At 35.0% G+C, this 26872-nt stretch overlaps 1 protein-coding gene and 1 pseudogene across 2 annotated transcripts in view; both read right to left on the reverse strand.

Moving 5' to 3' along the window:
* Nucleotides 1-26872, reverse strand: part of ERO1A (endoplasmic reticulum oxidoreductase 1 alpha) — a 52588-nt gene that overhangs the window by 8668 nt on the left and 17048 nt on the right. The window contains exons 5-13 of one of the 2 annotated variants that reach the window (XM_025442932.3): nt 18503-18579; nt 18341-18414; nt 12921-13041; nt 10862-10908; nt 8616-8627; nt 3921-3947; nt 3685-3777; nt 2698-2944; nt 1946-2015 (exon numbers count right to left, since the gene is read on the reverse strand). In XM_025442932.3, coding sequence (XP_025298717.1) covers nt 1946-2015; nt 2698-2944; nt 3685-3777; nt 3921-3947; nt 8616-8627; nt 10862-10908; nt 12921-13041; nt 18341-18414; nt 18503-18579 — 768 coding nt within the window. The remainder of the gene's footprint in view (nt 1-1945; nt 2016-2697; nt 2945-3684; nt 3778-3920; nt 3948-8615; nt 8628-10861; nt 10909-12920; nt 13042-18340; nt 18415-18502; nt 18580-26872) is intronic. The other variant, XM_049113172.1, reaches the window with a different exon arrangement.
* On the reverse strand, nt 14592-18334 carry LOC125755563 (oligosaccharyltransferase complex subunit OSTC-like; annotated as a pseudogene).

Genomic DNA, 26872 nt, shown 5'->3' on the forward strand with positions numbered 1-26872 from the left:
GCTTTTTTTTAAATTTTATTTATTTATTTATGATAGTCATACAGAGAGAGAGAGAGAGAGAGAGAGAGAGAGAGAGAGAGAGGCAGAGGCACAGGCAGAGGGAAAAGCAGGCTCCATGCACCGGGAGCGCGATGTGGGATTCGATACCGGGTCTCCAGGATCGCGCCCTGGGCCAAAGGCAGGCACCAAACCACTGTGCCACCCAGGGATCCCCTGTATGCAGCCATTAAGTCAACACTTAAAGTTACAGTCAGTGGGTAGAATGATCAAACATGCTGTGGTTATATACTGTAAGTTACATTCAGTGACACCAATTGACAATTCTCACCCATTACTTGTATGTTTTAGAAGCCTTCAAGTGAGGTCCTACTCTATCTTGAACACTAAATAGTTCTTTCATACTGTCTATTTCTAACCGTACATTGATACTATATAAAGCAGGCAAAACAAGATCTTTTCAGATACATCTGAAACTAGTGTAACAATCTATGTTAATTATAAAAAAATAAAACTCGGAGAGCCTGGCTGGCTCAGTCTGAAAAGCGTGTGACTCTTGATCTCAGGGTTATGAGTTTGAGCCCCACATTGAGTATAGTGATTACTTAAATAAAAATAAAATTTGTAAAAGTTTAAAAATAAATAAAACTAAAAGCCATAATGTTCACCATAAACTACCTTTTTTTAAAGAAAGTAAATCTCTGATATTAACAAGTTTTCTTGTTTTTTTTTTTTTACTTCTTTATTATAAAAGAATTCAGAAAAATTATCTGTTAAACTCCATAGGACATCAAAGCTGAGTGTTTCAGAGTTTTGATAAAATTAAAACATTACGGGAAATATTTCTAATCTGCACGATATAAAAAGTTTTAATGCCAAAACACTTTCCAATAATCCAGCAAGTGTACTAAAAATAACGAAAAGAGTGAAAATAGTAGAAAAAAACAAGTCTTATTACAGTATCTTCCCCCTCACTTCCAAGTTCCTGGAAGCTGCCTGGAAGGTTATATAAGCACTGAAGTATGTATTTCTAGCAAAAATGCTTACAGTAGGAGGGAAATGGGAGATTAAAAATAACTATTATTTAACAGCAAAAAAAAAAAATGAAAATGAGTCCAAGAAACATTGTTTACAAACTGCATAAAATCACGTTCTTTCCTTATAGAAAGAAACTAAGAATATAAAACAGGAATATTGTGATAAATATTCTGAAGAAATCAGATCAAACCCAGTGCTCCTGAGAGCTCCCTGCCTTTACTTACCTATAGCTTTGTAACAGAATAGTAATAAAATTTTGAGTCCCCAAATAAACTAGAAATCTACTGAGGGTAGTCTCATCCTTTAATGACAAGAATTCTGTTTTGCTCATATTGAGTATTTAAAGAGTCTTTCTATTATTATATTTGTAGGATTTTGATGCAAATATACACAAAGATGGTCTTGTATGAGCTTATACCTCTACTAAGAGACAAGATAAATACCAATCCCCATTTTGTAGGGCATCGTGTGTTTTCTTTTGCTGGCTTCCCATCCCACTGAATAAGATGAATGACAAACACTGTACCCTCTCCCTCTAAAGAGGATCCTTTAATTTATCCAAAACCATTTTCAGAATTCTCCTCAACAAAAGACAAATACTGCCATTCATGCTCTAGATCCATTTCCTTTCATTTATAACACCTATTTTTTATGAGACCATCAATGTGAAAGCCATCTGTTAGGTGTGCAGTGACAGAGTTCAGTCATTACTTTGAGCACAACATAAACTAGATCTTAAGTTGGCCTGCTTTTGGGCTTCCTTTTTTGGAGGAAAAGAAAGATTATGACTCTGGCTTTTAATTTCCTAATATATAATAAGATTTATTGTTAACCATAAAAACATGGGTTTATATTCATACCTGCAAAAGAGTTTGAATCTAAAACTTAAGTAAAAGTATGAAATATTTACCTTCAGTTTGTTTGCTTCCTTTTTATCCCCAGCAAAAAAGGAATTCTCATCAAAATGCAAAGGAAATGACCTACATGTTAAAACAGAGAAGATTCATTTTCAGGTATTATAAAATATTAGAAGTCCCGCTAAGATAACATTTTGCTGGTTGGTGATGAATAATATAATAGAAAGAGTGGAAAATATAGTAAAATCAACACTCTGTTGCCCCAAAACAAAGTCTTATCCTTAAATCTAAAACAACTGCATAAAATAGTAGAAGCTTGGCCCCAAATCCAATGTATTCAACCATGTATGAAAATAATGCAGGTACCAAGTACTACTAGAATGACTCTTAAGACTAAAAACTTGTGCCATTTAGTACTGAAGTCTAAACAAAAACAAAACTCAATTCTAAAAGACCTACAAGCAAAATTAGCTTTTAACTATTTATTTTTTAATAATTTTCTTTTCTCGGGGCACCTGGGTGATTCAGTCAGTTCAGTGCTTGTCTTCAGTTCAGGTCATGATCTCTGGGTCCCAGGATTGAGCCCTGCATTGGCTCCCTGCTCAGTGGGGAATCTGCTTCTCCCTCTCCCTCTGTCTTTTCCCCCACTCGTGCTCTCTCTCTCGCTCTATAAATAAATAAAATCTAAAAAAAAAAAAATGTTTTTTCCTTTCTCTAAATTGAACATTTAAGAATTGAACTTTGGATACCACTTGTCACTCTTCTATTAATGTCTAAGTTGTATAAGTTGTAATATGTAATTTACTTGATTTCATGAAGTATTTCCAGAAGTAGCATTTTGTTTTCTGCGTCGTGAACTTTATTTCCAGTGAAGAGTTGAAAATCTGGGCGTTCGAAGAATGGTACCACTTTAGATAAAGCCCTTAATTCTATTAAGTAGAGAAAGTACAAGTTCTTGAGCCGTCTTGGACCTTCTCCCTCAGTCAAAATGCCATCAAATCGCTGCTGAAATTCTGTAATGTTGTGTCCCCATTTCTTTTCCAACCAAGTTTCTAAGAAGTAAGAAGAATTATATATTAAAATCTGAATTTTAAAGTTTCAGTTTACTTACATTGGGTTATTTATGCCTACAGAAGTTAGTTTTATCTTCTAGAACCCACCCTTAGAAGGAAAATAAATTCACTATTTTACTGAGATTTATGATTTCACAAAAATCAAATTTCTGAATATAAACATCTTTATAAAACCAAGATACACAATTTAAAAATGACTGTCTGAATTACTGATAAGTTTGAAGTTAGTGTGTTTTGTTCCTGAGGCATAGAGATATTTTAAATTCCAGAAGAAATAGGTTACTGATGAAAATTAACCATGGTCTTGTTTTGCAACAGCATTTTTAAAGCATTAAGAGCAGCAGAAAGTGCTTTTACCCATTAAACTCCAGGCCTGAAGCTGGCACACAAATAAAAGGGTTTTAATACAGTAGTACCTGATGAAAAACAAACTGTACTATTAGGAGCTATTTTAACTCCAACAAAACAAGAGGATATTTCCAAAATGATGTGCACAATTTTGAGCAGCTTAAAAGAAGGTAAACAGAGTTAAGATCATGCTGAATGTGTCCTTATAAAATCTATAGTTCCCACATTCCTGATTACTACTATTTAAGAATGAATTTTTACTACCTAATATTCAAGAGAGTCAACCTTATCCCACTAAGGTAAATGCCAAAAAATTTTAAGAATTTCTGAAAATAAGTATGGTGAAATAAATAAAAGTAAATGTCACATACCTTGTAGAAGATACCGCGCACTCAAATGCACATTAATGCTTGCATGCAGGCCAGATATAAGTCTGTAGAATGCTCTTTTTTCTACACACAGGCCTAAAAAAAAGCAATTTGGTAATAGAAATTTTATATGTGAAACTTGTACCATTACACAATTAATTTCATAGGTTTTATAGATGAGAAAAATTTTTAACATTTAAATTTGTTTAAAAGCTTCCAAAAAAAAAGCTTCCAATTACCTTCTAGCCAACTGTAAAAGGTGTTCTCTGAAATTAAAAGAAACATAAGTCACAAAGTTGTAAAAATGCCAAAATGTAAGTTTTTCAATATATAATACCCAATTTGTGCCAAACAGCGATTTAACAATTAATGAAAGGTCCAAATTTTATCTGCAATTTATCCAAAGGAAAGAGATTTTCTTGGTGTAGATTCAATTAAGTACCATTCTCTTGCTCAGTCTCTAGAAAGTTTCAGCACTGCCTTTGGTAGCTTCAGTCTCATAACTTTCTAGATAAAATGTTTCATATGAGGTCAGAACACAGAATTTAAATAATAAATCAATGCAAGGAAAACTACTTAGCCTTGAAAATTAAGGACTTAGCTATGAAAATTAAGGACTCATTATTATGCTTTTCTAACTTGTGAAAGTAAATAAAAATTATAAAATAGAGTTGATGGTATATTATTTGCACATAGCTCATACTATTTCATGCCATTCAATATTTCAAAGGAGCAATACCAAGGAAATGTTACAAAACTAAATACCACTTATATTCTATGACCCAAAAAGATCACTTTTCATATGTTTAGACCTGATAACTCTGCTTTTAGAATTATGTTCTAAAGAAATAATTCAAATGGTGAAGGAGTCAATAATGTGTACAATGATGATTATATTATATATAATTATTAAGACCTGAAATAATAAAAATGTACAATAAATGTCTAAGTTAACACAATAGGATACTATATAACTAGGTAACACGGTAGAATAATATAAAACTATTTAAAATAAAAAATGTGGAACATGACAATACATGAAAATGTTTATTTGAGATAACGTATAAAAAGGCATAGAAATAGTTTTCATACCTAGGTAAAAATTCTATGTATGCATTTACAAGAGACGAAAAATTATACAGTTCTTTTGACTAAAGTTGCTTATAATAATATTAACAATTAATTAAACAAGCATAAAAGTAATAAAAGGAATGGCAAAGAGAATACACAGTAAATCAGACTATCTAAAAACTTAAAACACCTGTCAGAAAACCTCACGAGTGAAAGTAAAAGGTAAACAACCAAGTAGGTTGAATGTACGTCACAAAAACAACAAAGGGATAACATTCTTTTTCTTTAAAAGATTTTGTTTATTTGAGGGAGAGGGAGGGGCAGGAGGAGAAACAGAGTCCCCACTGAGCACAGAGCCTAAGGGCTCAATCCCAGGACCCTGAGATCCTGACCTAAGCCAAAGACAGCTGCTTAACCAATGGAGCCAGCCAGGAGCCCCAAAGGGATAATATTCTAAATATATAAAAAGCTCATAAACTGAAAAAGTGCTAAAGTACCCATTTAAAATGGGCAAATAATATAGAAATAGAGAATTCAAAGGAAAAACTACAAATGGTAAGAACATAAAAATCACTGTTTCACTAGTAATAAAAAATCCAAATTACAACAATAGAGATACCACTTTTAAAAGTAAAGATAAAAATATGACAATACTTAATGCTGACAAGGGTCAGGTAAAACTATTGGTCAGGCACACTGACTGGAAGGGATGTAAATTAGCACATGCTTTCAATGACAAAATGCAATCTGGTATATGTATCAGGAACCTAAAATGTCTGTAACCTTGGATCCAGCAAATCCATTTCTAGAAATCGAGGCTATTATGGATAAAATTCATATGTTGAAGCTCTATCTCCCCAAGAAATAGTATTTGGAGGTGAGACCCTTGAGATATGATTAGGTTTAGATGAGGTCATGAGGGTAGGGGTGTCATGATGGGATTAGTGTCCTTTATAGGCAGAAGAAGAAACCACAGCTCGTTCTCAGCCGCTGAGGACACAGTGAAAAAGCTGGCTACCTGCAAGCCAGGAAGAGAGCCCTTATGAAGAATCAAATCTGCTGGCAACCCTGATCTCAGACTTCCCAGCCTCTAGAACTGTGAGAAAATAAACATCTTATTCAAGTCACCCAGTCTATGGTATTTTGTTAGAGCAGCCTGAGCTAAGACATAGGCTAAGGAAGCAAGCAGACATGGGAATAATAATACACAAAGATATAAATATATCCAGTATAAAAATATACGTAAATAAATAATTATCAAAATGTCAACAGAGAAGCAGTCTGAGTAACCAAGAGCACGGATTTTTTTTTTTTTTTAAGAGTTTTAGATTTTGTTTATTCAAGACAGAGAGAAAGAGAGAACATGAGTGGAAGGAGAGGGGCAAAGGGAGAGGGAAAGCAAAAAGCAGGCTCCTTGTTCAGTGGGGAGCCTGATGTGAGGCTCAATTCCAGACCTCGGGCTCATGACCTGAACAGAAAATAGACGTTTAACCGACTGAGCCACCCAGGTATCCCAAGAGCATGGACCTTGGAGCCAAACTGACTAATTTCAATTGCAGCTGTGCTACTTACAAGTCATACATGATTTAGCTGAGTTGCTAAACCCTCTGGCACTCACTTTCTTGTCTATAAAATGGAGATAAATGTAATACCTCCTAAGAATGTCGGAAGAATTAAATGAAATCCTATTTGTAAACTGCTTAAAAAAGTACTGGCATGTAGTCTTAGCCATTGCCATTATCAATTATTTTGGGGTTGTGGGATTACAAATGATTTCTTTCCTTATAAAAACCTTCAGAGTTGGGTGGTGCAGTCAACTAAGTGTTCAACACTTGGTTTCAGCTCAGGTCTGATCTCAGGGTCATGAGATTGAGCACAGATTCAGGCTACACATTCAGTGCAGAGTCTGCTCTTTTAAGAATCTTTCTCCCTCTCTCTCTGCCCCTGCCTGCTACACATACAAACTCTCTCTCTCTCGCTTCCTCTCTCTCTCAAATAAATAAATCTTCAAAGGTGTTTGGTTTTTTTTTTTTTTTTTCAAGTTTAGGACCATGAATTACAGGGAATGGGAGTATAATACTACTTGGGACCTAGCTTTCCAATGAAATTTTCAGTTCTGTCTGTTTCTGAAGTAGCTATGCTCAACTTGACATGGCTATGATCCAATTAGATAATCACCTAATATGACAGCTGTCAGGGATAACTCTTAAATTTTACTCAAATGAAAACCTATAAATATACTCATAAACAAGATAGTTTCTCTAAGGATAGCCTCTAGAAGTTAACAATCTCTTCTCTGAGACAGGATGTTTTTAAATAGTATTAAAAAACTGAAATAACAGCCTCTAACATAACTAGGAATACCCAAGGTAGAATAAAATCTCTCAAAAACTGAAAATTATAGGGAGGAGGGGGAAAAAATAAAACCCCTGAAAATTATAGGATCACTACTAACAGTAATATGAGGTATCTTTGGAAGAACAATGTTTTTTTTATTAAGATTTTATTTATTTATTCATGAGAGACACACAGACAGAGGCAGACACATAGGCAGAGGGAGAAGCAGGCTCCCCACAGGGAACCTACTGCAGGACTCGATCCCAGGACCCCAGGATTATGACCTGAGCCAAAGGCAGATGCTCAAGGTAAGCCATCCAGGTGCCACTGGAAGAACAATCTTATGCTAAAGAATTTCTCTTCCAAATAGTACAGTTCTTTTTTTTTTAATTTTTATTTATTTATGATAGTCACAGAGAGAGAAAGAGAGAGAGGCAGAGAATAGGCAGAGGGAGAAGCAGGCTCCATGCACCGGGAGCCCGACGTGGGACTCGATCCCGGGTCTCCAGGATCGCGCCCTGGGCCAAAGGCAGGCGCCAAACCGCTGCGCCACCCAGGGATCCCCCAAATAGTATAGTTCTGATTCAGATACAGTTCTGATTTATTTAGCTGTTATTGTTACTATAATATAAAGTACAATAAAAAAGAGAGCAATATTATAAGACATTGGTATTCTATTATTTAGGCAGAATACAAAAGCAATTTGTAAAACTAATGTTCAGAAAACCGAATTCTGAAGGAGAGGAAATTGATACTTCACATTTTAGCAATTTCATCTAGCTGGACTAAAGCTAAGTACTGCTTTGTCTTTTCATATGCTTAAACACGTGGCCTTAAGAATAAGAAAAATCAGGCAGCCCCAGTGGCCCAGGGTTTTGCGCCACCTTCAGCCCAGGGCATGATCCTGGAGACCCGGGATTGCGTCCCACATCAGGCTCCCTGCATGGAGCCTGCTTCTCCCTCTGCCTGTATCTCTGCCCCTCTCTCTCTCTCTCTCTCTCTCTGTCAATGAATAAATAAATAAATCTTAAAAAAAAATAAGAAAAATCATTTCAATCTCATTCACAAGGCAAAAAGATTCTCACAAAGACAGAGTAAACCTAAAATATGTTAAACATTTTAGCATCACAACTAAAAGAGTTGGCAATAACTACCCCTAAGAGCTAGCATAAGCCTTGGAAGCCAGTAGAGCAACACTGACCATGCCTAGAAACTTCCTATAGGGACCCAACAGATCCCAGAGGTCTGTCTGGCAGTAAAGGAGAGTGAGTTTTCCCTGACAGAAGCTGGAGGGAAATGCCTAGCTTTGGCGAGCAGTGGGTAAAATGCAAGAGTAAATTATCGGAGGCTGAGGCAGGTTGTCACTACTGCCTGAGCCCAGGCAGAGTCATTTTCCCTTAACCTATGCTTTCAACTCCTGAATTTTCAATAAATATGAGCTCTCAGAAGCAGAAGAAAAGTCTGCCAAATACAATTCTGAATGTATCAGCAAATTCATATATATAATATAAAGAAATTATATTTACCTTCACTTTTCCCTGAAAAACAAAACAAAATATTTATTATTATAATGTCCTTCCAGATGTCACTTTAAAATGCTATAATTGCATAAAAATAAGATTTTGACTAACTGGTTAGTTTTAATCACTCAGTTCACTCACATAAGCAAAATCTGAGAGAGTTACTCATGACACAACTCTATCTAGTGGCAGTAGGAATTATGCCTGATTCGCTTCAAGGGCATCATCTCCAAGAGCGTGGATAAGGAGTGGTTTCAGCTTGTACAAGATTTAATATGGGCTGACAGGGGAGAAAAATCTAATCTATCATCTGAGAATACTCTCAAGTATCTTAAGGACTTACAGTTATTTGGCTGGCAGAGCCTTTTTCCACATTTATTTACCCTAAATTTATAACACCGTTTCTGCTAAAGATTTGTGTTCTTGCTTTGAAAACTCCAGACGGACACTGTAAAATTTTACTTGATTCAGGAATTTTACCTGATTCAGGAATATTTTTAGAGACTATTTGTTAAGATTCAAATTATGCACAGTTCAGCAATTAGTAAGCAGCTGCTCATTTACTATTAAAAAACTGTCTTCATTTTGCCCACACTTATTTAATGCCATCATTGTTTATTAAAATAACATATGCTCATTGCAAATACACATTTTGAAAAAAAAGAGGACACAGACAAAATTAAAAATGTCATCCATAACTCCCTCTGCCCAAATAATAAATACCATTTACATTTTGATAAATGTCCTTTTTCTTTGCATATAGATATTTAGATATTATATTATGTATGTTTTTACAAAAATATATTGTACATACTGTTTGAGACCTGTTTCCCTTCTTCAATGTGCTATTGGTCATTCCTGACCTAAATGAATAAGTTTTCAGCAGTATTTCTGATGGCTGTATTCTATTACATGAATACACCAAAAATCATTTCACCAGTTCCTTAATGATAAACATTTAAATTATTCCCATTTATCTTTATGATAAGTGAGAGTGGTTAATTAATCAGATCAAAATGTGCATCCATACAGAGGATCACCCCTCTGTTTGGAACTGACATTCATCTGATATTAAATCAATAGCTTCCAATGAGTTACCATATGTGACTCATATAAACACAAGTCCTTGTTTAAAGTTGTTCTTTTATTTCTAATCTAAGAAAGACTCGTCTGCCAACATTAAGGGAATGATGCAATCTCAATGCTTTCCAGGAGGAAATTTATGTTTATTGACTATATGAGATCAGCAGCTTTTCAAATAAATTTTAAAAGTGAAAAACTTACACATTTCCTAAAAGCACATCAAAGATTTCATCATTAAGCACATATTATGGGAACAGGGATGTATATTTCCTAAGCAAAAAGTTTGAAATCATATACTGAAATGGTTTATTCAACAAACTACTCTGCCTATTACAGACCAGGCAAGGTTTCTGAGTTCCAATTTCACATCTCCTCTGCAACTACACAGTGCCTAGCACATAGTAAATGGAAGGTAATCATCTATTGAAGGAACAAGTGATCTTTACAATTGTAGGCAAGACCATTAAATGAGGAGAGCAGTTTTCATCAATCTTTCATTTAACAAACTACTCCATCTGTTATGTGTCAGGCTCTCTATTAAGAAATGAAACAAACACTCTCCATATGCCCAAACTAATAGGGTAGATCAATATATCATAGTAAAATAACACCAGACAGTGGAAAGGTAGTAAGAGAAATAAAATATGACATAAGATCATTTTATAAGAAGAGAGGGGTTACTTCCAGTTAGGAGAGTCAGGGAAGGTGAAAAAGGCAGCATTTGGGGCAATACCTCAAGTGTGAGGAGAAAATGAAAAATGTTAATAAAACATAAAGACGGGAATTTGAAGTCAGACTCTCAATATGTATAATCATCTTAGGATCTGGTTTGAGGCAAAAGTTTTTTTGGATATTCATTTAGCTACAAAATGATTAAAAATAGTAAAAAAATAAACACAGATATTATGTAAAAATGCTCAGAAGAATAAATATTTACCAAATCTCCACTTATGACAACCTAATACCATGAACTTCATTACACAAATACTCCTTACTGACGTATAAATATTTTAAACACCAAGTTCTCTGTAAGGGTGAGGCATAACTTCTATGGAAACAGGAATATGTGATCTCAACTGCTCTTGCCAACCCTTATATGGCCTTCCTCCTTCTTCTAACCAAAGTTCACTGACTGATAAATAATATAACAGTGCAAATAAATAACTCACCTTGACCAGAAGCCAAAGGATTTAAAGGTCTTTTAATTGTCTGTGGCCTAGAAACAAAAGAATTGTAAAATATAATTACATTACCTATCATGTTACAATTATCTAAGTAAAAGCGAAATTATCTCAGAGAGTTGCTTAATGACTACATCCAAAATCAAACTGTTTTATTGAGCTATAAAATATTTAGTTTTCTCTAATTGCTTTAAGGGATGGTGGTCATTAGTTATTTTAGCAATTGTTTCTGCTTTTTTCCCATTTAGCACCAGAAAGTCATTTCCTAAACACTTCTTCAAACAAAGGAAGAAAATACCAGGTAAGCTCTTCTAGAGTCACTAATGTTTTTACATATATTACATACATATATGTGTGCCTACACAAGTGTATACATATATGTTTGTGTGTGGCACAAAGTACATTCCTGACTGAAAGACAAACAAAAAATATAAATACTGAACTCAAGCATTAAAATATAAAGGGGAAAAAACACTGTGGGTAGATTATTTTCCACTTAGTTAATCTTAGGTACATCAAATAGCCCTGCAGCCACCAAGTTTGTTATGATTTCAATAAAAGGTATTTTTATCATACAAAAAAAAAGTTAATATGTCATTAAAGTGCTTTTAAATCTCAGAATGAATATTCATTAGTATCATTAGTAAAGTGGAGGGATTGCTTTATCTGCAATTTAAATTTTACAAACTCGCACAAATTGAGACATTTTGAGAAGAGAATATGTAAGCTATATTTTAACATTCTCAATTTAGTGCGTGTATTGTTTATATTTTAGAAATATTTATACTGGGAATCATGTTATAAATTAGTTAAGAAATAACCACAATACAAATATAAAATCTAACAAATGCTTCCTAACTCTATTTTAGTTAAAAAAAAAAAAAAACCTTTGGGGGCATCTGGCTGGCTCAGTCAGTAAAGCATGCAACTCTAGATCTCAGGGCTGCAAGTTAGAGCCCCAAGTTGGGTGTAGAGATTAATTAAAAATAAAATCTAAAACAAAACAAAACCTTTAAAGTGAGCCAATTAAATCAAACATTCCTAATAATAAACAAGGGAATTTAAATGAAACACATGGCAAAATTAGTAAATACTGGAAATTCTCCACTTCAAAACTGAAGAAATTCTTTAAGTTATAAAAAGAAACAGACTGACATTTTATTGGTATTCTGCTAATCTCTTATATTTGACTTATACAAAGTGAAATGTATTATTACCATATCTAGGAATTCCAAAGATTTTCCCAGAATTCCCCCATCTCTGAGATAGTATAAAGCAAACACACACACAAATTCTTTCCAAAAATCAATAAGCGCATTGTTTAGAGGTCACTGGCTTACAAGTGGGTAAACTTGAAGCATGTCCCAGAGGCATAGTGATTAAAATGACTATTTCCTTTGTAGTGGTTAAGAGTACAAAGTGGGTTCTTCCACTTACTAGATTTTGAGACTTGAAAAATCATTTACCTTTTCCAAGTCTCAGTTTCCCCATCCGTAAACAGTGTGACTACAACACAGGGCTATTGCAGGGATTAAAAGAGAAAATGTACATATATGCTTAGCACTAGTCTGGCACACTGTGAATGTTCAAGTGTTACCTATTATAATTATTCTCTGAAATTAATTTAACTTGAGTTTGAAAGCAGATAAAATAATTATAGCCACAAAAAGATGAATACAAAGCACCAAAAAGAATTAGGATGACCTTGGGAAATGAAGTAAACCTGGCTGGCTCTTGGTTACTTCATCTATAAAATGAGATTCTATAATCCACTGAAGGAACATTTGTGAAATGTCCAACAATACTCCTGTAATAGTCTTATACTATTCTGTCTTTTAAAGAAGAAAAAAAATATTTGTTGAAACACATGTCCACATGTTTCTCCAGAGGAGAACTGGATTAATGAATAAGTATGTTTCCATGTCCAAATACATCTTTTAACAATGTGAATGTGATTTGCAGTTTAAAGTCATTATAATTTGTTTATTTGTTTATAAAGAAAAATCACTATATCCATCAGGATTTTCTAAATGAAAATGACACATACTTAAAACAGTTTTCTTCATAGATGACATTCCAAATCTTCCAAGCATCTGGTCCCTTGTAACCTGTGTAGCGCTCAGGATTAAGGAGTAAATCTACATATTCAGCATCAGGAGACTGTATGTCTATAAAATAAAATGTTTCATTAAATATTTTCTGCAATTACCTTGAAAAACTAGTATAATAAACTAAATTCCACGATCCTAAGGCACCATAAATGTCACAATGTATCCAAATTTTAAAAATAACCTTTTGGGGTGTCAGGGGTAGCTCAGTTGGATAGCTGCCTTTAGCTCAGGTCATGATCCTGCAGTCCTGGGATAGAGCCCCACATGGGGCTCCTTGCTCAGTGGGGAGCCTGCTTCTCCCTTTCCTCCCTCCTATCTGCTGTGCAGTCTCCCTCTCTTTCTCTTTCTCTTGCTCTCAAATAAAATCTTAAAAAAAAAAAAAAAAACCTTTTACAAGAAAGAAAAGAGGAAAACACAAACAGTCACATTAATGTACTCACTGGTTACAAAGCATCCTGCCTTTAAAAATGGTAAAAAAAAAATAGGAATACATGAATTTTAGAATTGAAAAAACATGGTAATTAAATTTTCATAAGCTATCCAGATGAAAAATATACTCTATATCTCCCTCCACATTAACCACAAGCGGCTCATCAATAACTAAGGTAAATGAAGATGTGTTACTACCAAATACTATTATCAAAAACTTCCTTCTTACATGACCACCATGAAGATCCACTACAAAGCTGTCCCAAAAGTATAATCCTAGACATGCAAAAAGTTATAAGCAGGATGATCCTTACATCAGCATTATTTATTAAAGAGAAAAGCAGAAGCAACCCAACCATCCAATAGAGCAGAACACAGGCTCTGGAGCCAAAGTGCCTGGTTACAATCCAAGCCCTACTACTCATTCAGTGTCGAACCCAAGGCAAATTATATATGTTCTTTATGCATTGGTGCTGTCATTTATAAAATGGAGATAATACTCGGTGTTACTGTGAGACTTAAGTTTATACGTGCAAAGTACTTAGAACAATGCTAAGAGTATGATACATATTAGCTAGTGATATTGTGATATATCTTAACACACCATGTTACAATCAACAAAACTGCTAAGTACAAAGGCTATCTAATAAAATGAAAAATAAGCATTACAGAAGTCAATTACAGATAGAAATGAAAAACAACAAAAATTGGTGAGATATTAGTTTCTCATATGTTCTATAAATTTGTGTAATGTATTGTAACTTTGAAACAAAAACAATGGCCCCTCATTCCCCAGGGGCTTTGGGAAATTATTCAATATACAGTAATACTATAAATTATTTAATGAGTAATTACTCATGTATAAAGCCTAACAACATGAACAAAAAAATGAAAAAGTGGGCAAAAATGGCCTCAAAGCAACCAAAGTAGATGACAAAAATCTGAGCACACAGGTGCTTATAAGAAGGCCCATCAAGCTCTCAACAGTACCTACTTCTTATTAAAAACACAATAAAAAAATATAAACAAGCTTGGTTATTTTTATCCCAATTGACAGTACATTAGAGACTTTTTAGGAATTTTTGCTTCTAAAAGTAGCACAGTGACAGCATCTAGAAATAACTGAGAGTCCATGCAGAAGCGGCAATTAAAATAATTAGAAAAAGTAGAAATAAAAACTTAGAAAAGGGACACATAGCGGGTTCAGTCAGTAGAACATGTGACTCCCAATCTTGGGGTTGTTAGTTTAAGCCCCACGTTGGGTGTAGAGATTATTTAAAGAAAAAAAAAAAATTAAAACAAATTTACCTGGAATCCTCTGGTTCAAGAACAGAGATACTTCTGTTCATCTCAACTAATACTAAAAGTATTGCCAAAGTACAGCAAATTATGATACATTCATAAAAATAATCCTCATTTTAAAAACATGAGTAATGCTCAGCATCTAGTACTTTTAAGACAGAAAACTACCAAGAAATGACTAAAGTTTTTATATTATGTCTAATTAGACATAAATATTAGTTGACTCATAATTTTACTTATAACAAATACTTCATCTCACCTCAAATTTTTAATAAAAAATAATTAATATAACCATATTTTGCCAGATGACAAAAGCTCAAATTTCTAAATTAAAATTTATAAAATATCTTCTGTCTTCTACCTACCATTTATACACATTATATCTTTTTTATAAAGCTATCCTTTTTTTCCATCCTCCTGTAGCAGAAGAAACAAATATGAATGGATAAGTGATTCATCCAAGATAACAGAATTCCATCAGATAACAATTATTGATGTTCACTCCTTGCTACACAAACATAAGCAGATAATTTCAAAAGCATACTTTGCTAAATGAAGTTAAAGCATTACTGTTCTTAACACTACAGAAAAACGCATGTTTTAAATTTAATTTCCTTTTTTTAATTAGAAAAATTATTTATTTCTGCTCCTTTCATACATCTTATTGTGCAGAAACAGTCTCACACATATCTGAATAATGTACTGTCACACTGTTTAAAGGCAAAGCACCATAGGTAAAGCTGATCAGAGTTCTCAGCTTATGGGATCTTGCTTCCTGATTTTACATTAATTTTTGAAAGTTAGAAATGTCATCTCCACAAAATGTTAAGGGGGCTGTAAGAAATAATCACTTTATTCAATATTATAGTTGTGGAAATGGGAGTATACTTTCTTTAAGAAATGAAAAACTGTGCTCGCTTCGGCAGCACATATACTAAAAAAAAGAAATGAAAAACTAAGAAGAAAATTCCACTAAATATCATTGGTGTGTCAGTACAGGTCAGCAGGAGAAATACTGTGAGAAGTTTGTCTCTGATACCAAGAAGACATTCTAGCTCAAGCTTTAATATGATTCCTATTTCTCACGAGATGCTTCTTTTCTGCTGCTTCACTCTTTTTCCATACTTCACATCAGAGGATTGGTTACAGCCTTTAAAACTTCATTAACAGGAGCAAATCCAATATCCACGGATTTCTTGTCAAAAGGCATTTTTTAACCCATCAGGTAGCCCAGCAGTTTCATTCTCATGAATACTCTAGCCATGAAAAAACTCAATAGGACACAGACGAATCCAATTAATACAAGAAGAAATCTATTGAGTTTTGGAATGTTTGGTGCATTCGATTGGTCCAGGATTATGAAACCTAAACCTCCCATTGTAAACAGGAAGCTGGATGCAAGTCCTTCCATAATATATTGTCCATTTACTCTGTAGGCCAAGAAAGCTACTGGTCTCTGATGTCCATGTTCATCAGTCATAGAACAAACACTTGGAGGTTCAACAATAACATCATAAATTATTCCTCCAGTGATGAGGAAGTAAGACACCACTACCAAAGTAAGACACCACCACCGTCATGGCCGACGGCATGTGTACCAGGGCAGCTCCTTCAGCTTCAGGTTGGGGCATTCGAGCACTAAGAACGGGACGCGGTACAAGGTCTCCATGTTGTTGGCAGCAGGGGTTTCTCTCTCCTTAATTTTATTTCAATAGTAATGTTTAGGCCAAAGAATCTTTGTGGACAAGACAGTAAGGTTTAGAGGTTGGGAGATCATTTTATCCTCCCTCCTTTCCTAGTCTAAACCTTAGTGTAAGTCCACAACTCCTTATCCAACATCCCTGGGGTCAAATGTGTTTTGGAATTCAGAACTTTTCAGATTTCAGAAAAGTACTATAATATATGCAACATGTACTGAATATTACTCCAAGAGAGACTGGGGCAGCAACTCTTAATTATAATACCAAAAATACTTCTGTAGTGAAACATGTGCATACTCATACTAAATGAGTCTGTGCTAGACTTGGGAAAATATTCATTTTCAGATTTTAGAATTAGAAATAAAGGATTATAAATATTATTTGCCAAGGCATAATCATGTTTTACACTAAGGAAAGCATGTTTCTTTTTTTTTTTTTTTTTTTTTTTTCAAAATGAAACCACAGAGTTAAAAATAAGTACTTTCCCTTAGCCTTCCTCTTTTCAGGGGGAATTGCAGGATTTGTCTCTTGCTTGCAATTAAAATGATCTGTATCATTCTTTTTGCTAATTTTTTTTTAAAGATCATTAATCTGCTTCAAAAGAGCCACTGAAGGATACCAAAACTCAATTTGATTTGGGTTTGTTTAGCCAATTAAAAGGCTAACAATTCAACTTAGAAAAAGGAAGAATGGGAGAATCTATAAATCTGATTAAAGGGTTCTAATAGGTCCTTTAATTTGGATATGTAACAATCCAAGGCCAGTACAACAAAAGCAAGCTTTTGCAATCTAAATATCTACATTTGAACTCTTTATGCAAAATGCCTGTGTATATTACAAAATTTTATATATGTATATATGTTTATATATGTATGTTTATAAATATGTATATATGTATCTATGTTTACGTGTTTATATATGTATATATGTGTGTGTATATATATGTATATGTATGTATATATATATATACACACACTACTAAGATACACAGGGGGTCAATTTTTTCCAGAAACTGAGGGTTTGGTTTTCTTTCTTTTTTTTTTTTTTTAACTGCGGAAAAACGTATATAACGTAAAACTTACTATTTTAACCAGGTTTAAGAATACAATTCAGTGACATTAATTATATTCAGGACATTGTGCAACCATCACCACTAACTGTTTCCAAACTTTTCTATGTTCTCAAACTGAAACTCTGTAACCATTAAAAATTAACACCCCATTCTCCCCTTCTGCTAACCTCTAGTTACTCTGTCTCTATCACCTTGCCTATTCCAGATATTTTATATAAATGGAATCATACAATGGTTGTCCTTTTGTGTCTGATTTCTTTTTTTAAAGATTGTATTTATTTATTAGAGAGAGAGAGAGAGAGAGAGAGAGAGAGAGAACCTGCACAAGCTGAAAAAGAGGAAGAGGGAGAAGCAGATGCCTGCTAAGCAGGGAGCCCAATGTGGGGCTTGATCCGGGGAGACGCTGGGATCATGACCTGAGCAGAAGGCAAACATTTAACTAACTGAGCTACCCAGGCACCCCCTGGCTTATTTCATTTAGCATAGTATTTCCAAGATTTATCCATGTTGCAGGATATATCAAAACTCTGTTTCTTTTTATGGCTAAATAATGTTCCCGTATATGTATTTATTATACTCTGTTTATCCATTCATTTGTTGATGGATATTTGGGTCATTTCTACCTTTCAGCTATTGTGAATGATGCCACCATGAATATGGCTATACAAGTAAGTATCTGTTCCCCCACCTTCAATCTTTTTTGGCACATATTTAGGAGTTGAATTGTTAGGTAACATGGTAATTTTGTCTTTAACTTTTGAGGATCTTTAGAAATGGAGTTCCAGAAACTGTTTTAAAATATTTTTTTTCTTAGACCCAATTTTAAAATGCCCACAATAAAAAATGTTATTACCATCAGCTTCACAGAAGTTGTCTGAGGAATCATCATGCTTGGTCCACTGAAGAACAGCCTTCTGTGTTTCCTCACTTCAAATAACGAAAAAAGGTACCCTTTTTTAAGTAAACATTTCACAAGAAAAAAAACAAATACTACTGCAAAAAAAAATTAATTAACCTTAGAGATTCATCCACAGCTCCAAGTCGTTCAGCTTGTTCACATTCTTCAATGAGGTTATTGGCTACCTCAGAATACTAAAAGGAAAGGAGAATAAGCAGATTACAATTTAGTGCATTTTTAAGACTTTTTAAAAGAATTTCAGGGTGTTATTCTGTATGTTGGTAAATTGAACACCAATAAAAAATTAATTTATTAAAAAAAAAGAATTTCAAAATTATTCAAAGTTCTTTTAAGGGGCACCTGGGTGGCTCAGTTGGTTAAGCATCTGCCTTTGGCTCAGGTCGTGACCCCAGAATTCCTGGATAAAGCCCCATACTGGGCTCCCTGCTCAGCAGGGAGTCTGCTTCTCCCACTGCCCCTCACCCTGCTATTGCTCTCTCTCACTCACTCTCTCTGTCTCTCAAAAAAATGAATAAAATCTTTAAAAATAAAAAAGTTCTTTTATATCTATACTATTTCCTTAGCTTCAAAACTTAAAAAAAAAAAAAAAAATCAACATCACTAAACATCTCCCCTGAAGCTAAAACAAAACAAAACAAAACAAACATAAAAGGCTTTGCTTTTGTTGTTGAACACATTTGCCACATGGTCACAAAATAAAGAATGTACTTCTGATAACTCATTACCAAGCTGTTCACCAAGAAAATCAAAGGTCTAAGGAATACTAGGCATCATGAGGTAATGTCCCACTTTTTTTTATTTTTCCATGCCAGTGTGGAGCACAACATAGGGCTTAAATTCACAACCCTGAGATCATGACCTGAGCTGAGATCAAGAGTCAGACGCTTAACTAACTGAGCCACCAAGGCACCCCAATGTTCCACTTTTCTAATGGCCTAATTGTAAGCATCAGTCAGTCTTCCCTTCCATAAGTAAGTGGTTGGACCAGATGATGTGTGCCCAGGTCTATCTCAACTCTATATGCCATGATTCTATATATGCTCTGGAACTCATCAAGTCTTATAAAAAAGTATTCCAATATCTTTAGGTGTTTAAAATATGTTCTTTAGCAATCACCTTTCTTCTCAATGTCTAAGACACACACACACACACACACACACACACACACACACACACACTATTCTGCTAGGCATGTGTCTGGCACAGGGGAAGTAAATGCAGATCCTAAGATTTCACAACACATTAGTCATCACCACCAAAGGGCTAAAAGATAACATCAGAAGCAGAAGGCACAGATTCAATCACTCAACAAATATTTATTGAGTGCTCTTATTGTTCTGATGACCACACTAACGACTGCCCAGCCTATGACACTTCTGAGGATAAAAGAGAACACTAAAACTGAGACAATTTTTTGAAATGTTTATTGAATAACAACTTTGTTTCGTTACATTGGTTGACCTATAAGGCAGCTCAATTTGAACACTATTTTCAAAAATAAAATTCTTTCTACATAATTATTAAGGGGTAAAGGGGATATGATATATTCAATCTACTCTCAAATGGTTCTGAAAATAATATATACATAGATATAGGATGATAACACAAATGAGGCATAATATTAAAAACTAGTGAATTGTACAGTACACAAGAGGTGTTTATACTAATCTTGCAACTTTTCTATAAGCTGTTAATTAGCTCAAAATAAAAAGTTAAAATACACATCAAAAAATGAACAAAATTTGGGATCCCTGGGTGGCGCAGAGGTTTAGTGCCTGCCTTTGGCCCAGGGCACGATCCTGAAGACCCAGGATCGAATCCCAGGTCAGGCTCCCGGTGCATGGAGCCTGATTCTCTCTCTGCCTATGTCTCTGCCTCTCTCTCTCTCTCTCTCTCTGTGTGTGTGTGTGTGACTATCATAAAAAAAAAAAACAAAACAAAACAAAATTTGCTCAAAAAGCAACATATCTATATTAAAAAAAATTAAAATCCTTATCAGAATTATCTAAATATTAAAACAGAAGTTGGGACATCTGAGTGGCTCAGTGGTTGAGCATCTGCCTTTGCCTCAGGGTGTGATCCCGGGGTCTTGGGATTGAGTCCCACATCAGGCTCCCTGCATGGAGCCTGCTTCTCCTGCTGCCTATGTCTCTGCCTCTCTCTCTCTGTGTCTCTCATGAATAAATAAATAAAATCTTAAAAATAAATTAATTAAATAAAACAAGTTAACCATATTTTTTTTTACTATTCTTAGTTTTTAACAATTTAATCAGTTTTGTTAAGTCACAAATGTCTTGATTTAAAGATTTTTTTTTAATTTATTCATTCATCAGCGACACAGAGGCAGAGACGTAGGCAGAGGAAGAAGCAGGCTCCACCCAGGGAGCCTGATGCAGGACTGGATCCCACGGCCCCAGGATCACAACCTGACCTGAAGGCTCAACCATTTAGCCACCCAGGTGCCCCAGAGGTCTTGATTTTAAATCATTGGCATTTTCCTGAGAAAAAAAAATTTTTCTAATTTATCATTTTTAATTTTTTCATAAAACTGCTCATAATCTTCAAAGTTAATTTTTATGGCTAGTCAACTTGAAATCATTACCCTAGATTAACTCTTCTCTGTAGATACAATTTTTAATTGAGAAAAATATTCTCTCTACAGGTATAAATACGTGAAAATATTTTAAATCAAGTATTTTCACAAGGTCTATTCTTTTGCCTTCAAAGTATGTTTCTTCACTAAACATTTTAAGACAAAACTCATCAAATAATGTTTCTCTTTTTTGTTATTTTAAATGTTTTGCCAAATATAGATGCTACAAAATTATAAGCCTTATTTCATTCCATTTCAGATGAGAATTTAAATTTATCCAATTAAAAACAAGAGTTTCATCAAGAAGAGACTGGGACGCCTGGGTGGCTCAGTGGTTAAGTGTCTGCCTTTGGCTCAGCGTGTGATGCTGGGGTCCTGGGATGGAGCCCCACATCGGGCTCCCTGCATGGAGCCTGCTTTTCCCTCTGCCTGTGTCTCTGTCTCAAATAAATAAATAAATAAATAAATAAATAAATAAATATCTTTTAAAAAAAAAAAAAAAGAAGAAGAAACTCTTCCTACAAGAGGAGATACTCCAAAAACAATTATAAAATCCCACAATTAAAGCTTAAATATTATTTGAACTTTCCCCACTTAATGTATTCAATCCCTCCCTAGCTTTTGTAGGAATAAATTTCGACATCTTTATTTTTTTTTTAATTTTTATTTATTTATGATAGTTACAGAGAGAGAGAGAGGCAGACACACAGGCAGAGAGAGGGAGAAGCAGGCTCCATACACCAGGAGCCCGACGTGGGACTCGATCCCAGGTCTCCGGGATCACGCCCTGGGCCAAAGGCAGGTGCCAAACCGCTGCGCCACCCAGGGATCCCGACATCTTTGTTTAAAAGCTTTGTTATAATAACTGCAATTTGCTAACCCTTCAAAAGCTAAGAACTTTTTTCTTTAAGCATTCCATTCATCGATACTTTGAATAATGACTTTCCACTGATTTTAAACATATTGCAATTGACATTTCGAGATCTCACATATTAAAAATTGGTTAATACCACTGAAGGACTCTTGGGTTGTTTCCAAAGGCTCAAATATTTATAAAATCTGATTGATGATGCACAGCTAAGAAAGTCTATGCTTCCTGTCTATACCAAAGTAATATTTATTCCAGGATTAGTTTCACCTCAAAAATTTTATGGTCATTAAGTGTCTATCTAAATATAAAAACCTGTATATTTTGACAATTACCACTTTTTTTAAAGATTTTATTTATTCATGACAGAGAGAGAGAAAGAGAGAGAAAGAGAGAGGCAGAGACACAGGCAGAGGGAGAAGCAGACTCCATGCAGGGAGCCTGACGTGGGACTAGATCCCAGGTCTCCAGGATCACACCTCAGACTGAAGGCGGCACTAAACCGCTAGGCCATCGGGGCTGCCCCAACAATTACCACTTCTTTTTAAGATGTATGTATTTATTTATTTATTTGAGAGAGAGCACAAGCAGGGGAGCAGCAGAGGGAGAAGGAGAAGCAGCTCCCATTGATTAGGGAGCCTGATGTGGGACTCGATCCCAGAATCGAATGGGATGACACAAGCCAAAGGCAGACACCCAACCAACTGAGCCACCCAGGAGCCCCACCACTTCTATCTTATTTGGTAAAATATCACAGCATGTTTGGACACAATTATGAATTATATGTATATCTTTTTTTTTTAAGATTTTATTTTTAGATGATCTCTACACCAATGTGGGGCTTGAACACACAATCCCGAGATTAAGAGTCACATGCTCTACTATCTGAACCAGCCAGGTGCCCTTGAATTATGTATATATTAGCCAACTACAAATTCATTTCTGCTCCACAGATTTCTTGGTTTAATCAGAATTGTTTTTACCAAAATTTGTATATTATCACCACAAAACAAATATTTTGTCTTCAATTTTGAGCTTTAAATGAATTTATAATTGCATCGACAATGGGGACAAATGTTTTCCCTCAATAGAATGAAATTCCAAAAGTTTTGAGTCCATCAAATTAATTTTAAAAATCTAACAAATTTTGGAATTAAATGACTTTCTACTTAAAACAGCCAATAATGGCATCACTGAACTATGTGCAAAGTTCTGCCACTGAAGCCAATACATTAATAGCTATGACTTCATTCTTTGTATGCAAACAAGAAAACATGGAATCAAAATGAGCAAATTATTTTAGACCTATAGTGGAAAAAGTGAATAGTGGTTGCCCCAAGGGGAAAAAGAAATTGATTGGGATAGGGTATCAAGTGACTTTCCAGGGTAATGGTAATGTTCTCTCTATTGTAACAGAAGTATAGATTACACAGGGATATACATTTAGCAAATGCACAGTTAAGATTTGTGCATCTTGGGACGCCTGGGTGGCTCAGCGGTTGAGCATCTGCCTGTGGCTCAGGGCATGATAGCGGGGTCCTGGGATCAAGCCCTGCATCGGGCTCCCTGCATGGAGCCTGCTTCTCCTTCTGCCTTTATCTCTGCCTCTCTCTCTCTCTCTGTCTCTCATGAATAAATAACTACAATCTTAAAAAAAAAAAAAAAAAAAAAAAGATTTTGTACATCTCATTGTATGTTAATTTTATAAAAATACATTATAAGTAATACTGGACTCTACTTAATGATATACTTCTAGTTGTGTGTGTATGTTTGTGTGTGTGTGTGTGTGTGTGTATATATATATATATATATATACACACACACACAGTTGATGACACATTTAGGGCAATGTGTACTGATGCTTGCAATTTACTTTGAAGTACATCCAGAAAATAATCTTTTTACTGTATAACTAGAAAGATGGACAGATACATATATGATAATGTAAGTTTACAAAAATGTTAACAGTAGAATCCACCTGATGGTTATGCATGTTCACAGGAAAAGTCCTTCAACTTTGCTGTATATATGAAAATCTTCATAGTAACACCAGAAAATTTTAATTCAGAAGAGTTTAGTCTAAATGAAAAAATCACATATGCCAGAATGATATGTAAGTACACCACTGCAGCTATACATGTTTAGTTTTTTCAAAAAAAAAGATTTTATTTATTTATTTATTTGAGAGGAAGAGAGAAAGAGAGAGAGTCCACCAAAGGGAGTAGGGAGTGAGGGAGAGAGAGAGCCTCAGATTCCCTGCTGAGCGTAGAGCCCGAGGTGCTGGATCTTACCACCTTGGGATCATGACAAAGCCAAAACCAAGAGCTAGATGCTTAACCAATTGTGCCACCCAAGTGCCCCAAGTTATCATTCTTTGACAGTTTTCTTAACCACTAATTTATGAAATAGATGCTTAGACTTTATCAGTAGATTTGCATGTTCTGGTGTTCATACAGTCAGAGATAGTTCTATGGCCCTTGTGGATGGTAAATGATGACCTTTTGTGAAGGTTACATATCACCAATAACTGTTTGTCATCAGATTTCTAAATGTAATACTTTTTCATTAAGCATATATTTCCCTTTTTTCTTAGTTATCTTGGCCAATAGGATTCACTGTAAAAATATTTTTAATTACTGGCTTGCCTGGGTGGCTCAGTGGGTTAAACATCTACCTTCAGCTCAGGTCATGATCCCAGGGTCCTGGGATTGAGCCCATCGGGTTCCCCACTCAGCGGGAAGCCTGCTTCTCCTTCTCCCTCCGCCTGCCGCTGCCCCTGCTTATGCTCTCTCTTTCTTTCTCTGTGTCAAATATATAAATAAAATATTTTTAAAAAACGTTTTAAGTTACTAAATAGTAAAATAGTTTGTTGATTTATGCTATACAAAAAAGTATAAAACCAAAATAGGTTTTATATGCAGGATCGCTAACCATTTATTTCCCATATATATTTTTTTCATAAATCTGACCCATAATTTGCCAAGTTTAACATTGACCAGTCAAATGGCAGCCTGGAAGCTTAGGACATTCACAGGTATGACATAGGCCACAGCACAGTTGGCTGCTAACTCTAAAAGACCAGCAGGGAAGAATGTCCAATGATGTTCCCCCTACTTCCCAAGACTGTAAGGAGTCAGCAATCCCCAGATATTGTGTCTGCCGGCAATTATTTTATCAGCAAGTATTTTATTGCCCATTATATTTTCTTTGAAAAATCATTTATTTAGAAAAGGTCAGAAAAAGAAGTGTAAGTTATTATTGGTCATCTTAGTGTTAAGAACTCGTTAGTGTACATATGTCTTAAATAGAGGAGACAATAAGAGGAAGCTAGAAATACAAAGTATTTGGTCAATCAAATCCATCTTAACTTACTTTAATGCAACTATTAATATTTTATTTAAAAAATTTAAAACTCAGGACAAATGATAAATCATTCAGGATGCCAGAAAAACAGGCATAAACCAGTTCTGCCTCAGGTAAGCCTTGGCATATGGTCTCTTTATGTACTCTTGTTACTCTCTAAATGTTTTGGATTTTACTCCAAGAGAGATGGAACTCATAAGAAGATTTTCAACAAAAGAAAGATACAATCTGATTTCTTAAAAAAAAAAAAAAAAAAAAAAAAATTCACTCTGGCTGCTGTCTTTAGAAGAGACAATAGGGATGCCTGGATGGCTCAGTGGTTGAGCCTTTGGCTCAGGTCATGATCCAGGGGTCCTGGGATTGAGTTCCACATCAGGCTCCCTGCATGGAGCCTGCTTCTCCCTCTGCCTGCCTCTCTCTGTGTGTCTCTCATGAATAGGTAAATCTTAAAAAAAAAAAAAAAAGAATGAGAGAGAGAAAATAGAGAGGCAAGGGCAGAAGTAGGCAGCCCATTTAAGAGGCTACCACAATAATCCAGGCAAAACTGATTATGGCTTTAAAGATTAAGATTCTGGGTATATTTTAAAACTCTGTAATCACAAATCGAATTTGGCCTACCAAAAAAGGCCTTGAAACAATTAACAATCCCCTAACAATTAGCATCCCCTAAAGCCCAGATTATAATCTCGAAACAACATTTCATGCTAAAAGAAGTAGGACTTCTTAGAAAAAAAGGTTATTTTCAAGAAATTAGAAAGAAAGGTACAAAATTAGCCTAGAAGATCTTTTTATAAGAAACCAAAAAGTCTACTAAGACTACTGGGATCTGGGCAGCCCTGGAGGCTCAGTGGTTTAGTGCCACCTTCAGCCCAGGGCGTGATACTGGAGACCCAGAATCAAGTCCCACGTCCGGCTCCCTGCATGGAGCCTGCTTCTCCCTCTGCCTGTGCCTGTGCCCCTCTCTCTGTCTCTCTCTCTCTCTCTTTCTCTCCCTCATGATTAAATAAATAAATTCTTAAAAAGAAAAAAAGATTACTGGGATCATCTCAAAAGGCCACAGTCACTAACTTAAAGGAGCTCCTAATGTATACAATGGAATATTACTCAGCCATTAGAACAACAAATACCCACCATTTGCTTCGACATGGATGGAACTGGAGGGTTATTACGCTGAGTGAAATAAGTCAATTGGAAAAGGACAAACATTATATGGTCTCATTCATTTGGGGAATATAAAAATTAGTGAAAGGGAATAAAGGGAAAGGAGAGAAAATGAGTGAAAATATCAGTGAGGGTGACAAAACATGAGAGACACCTAACTTTGGGAAACGAACAAGGGGTAGTGGAAAGGGAGGTGGGCAGGGGTTTGGGGTGACTGGGTTATGGGCACTGAGGGGGGCATTTGGCAGGATGAGCACTGGGTGTTATGCTAAATGTTGGCAAACTGAACTCCAATAATTAAATAATTAATTAATTAATTAATTTTAAAAATTTAAAAACATTTTTAAAAAAGAAGGAGCTCCTAGTGGCCAAAGGCAGAACAACTCAAGCATCAAAAGGAATTAAAAAATGACTACAAGAGTCTCACATTAAAAAAGTCAAAACTCATAAATTCATAATAACATTTAAAAATGAAAACTCT

Source organism: Canis lupus, chromosome 8, assembly GCF_003254725.2.
Source record: "Canis lupus dingo isolate Sandy chromosome 8, ASM325472v2, whole genome shotgun sequence".
Classification (NCBI taxonomy): Eukaryota; Metazoa; Chordata; class Mammalia; order Carnivora; family Canidae; genus Canis; species Canis lupus.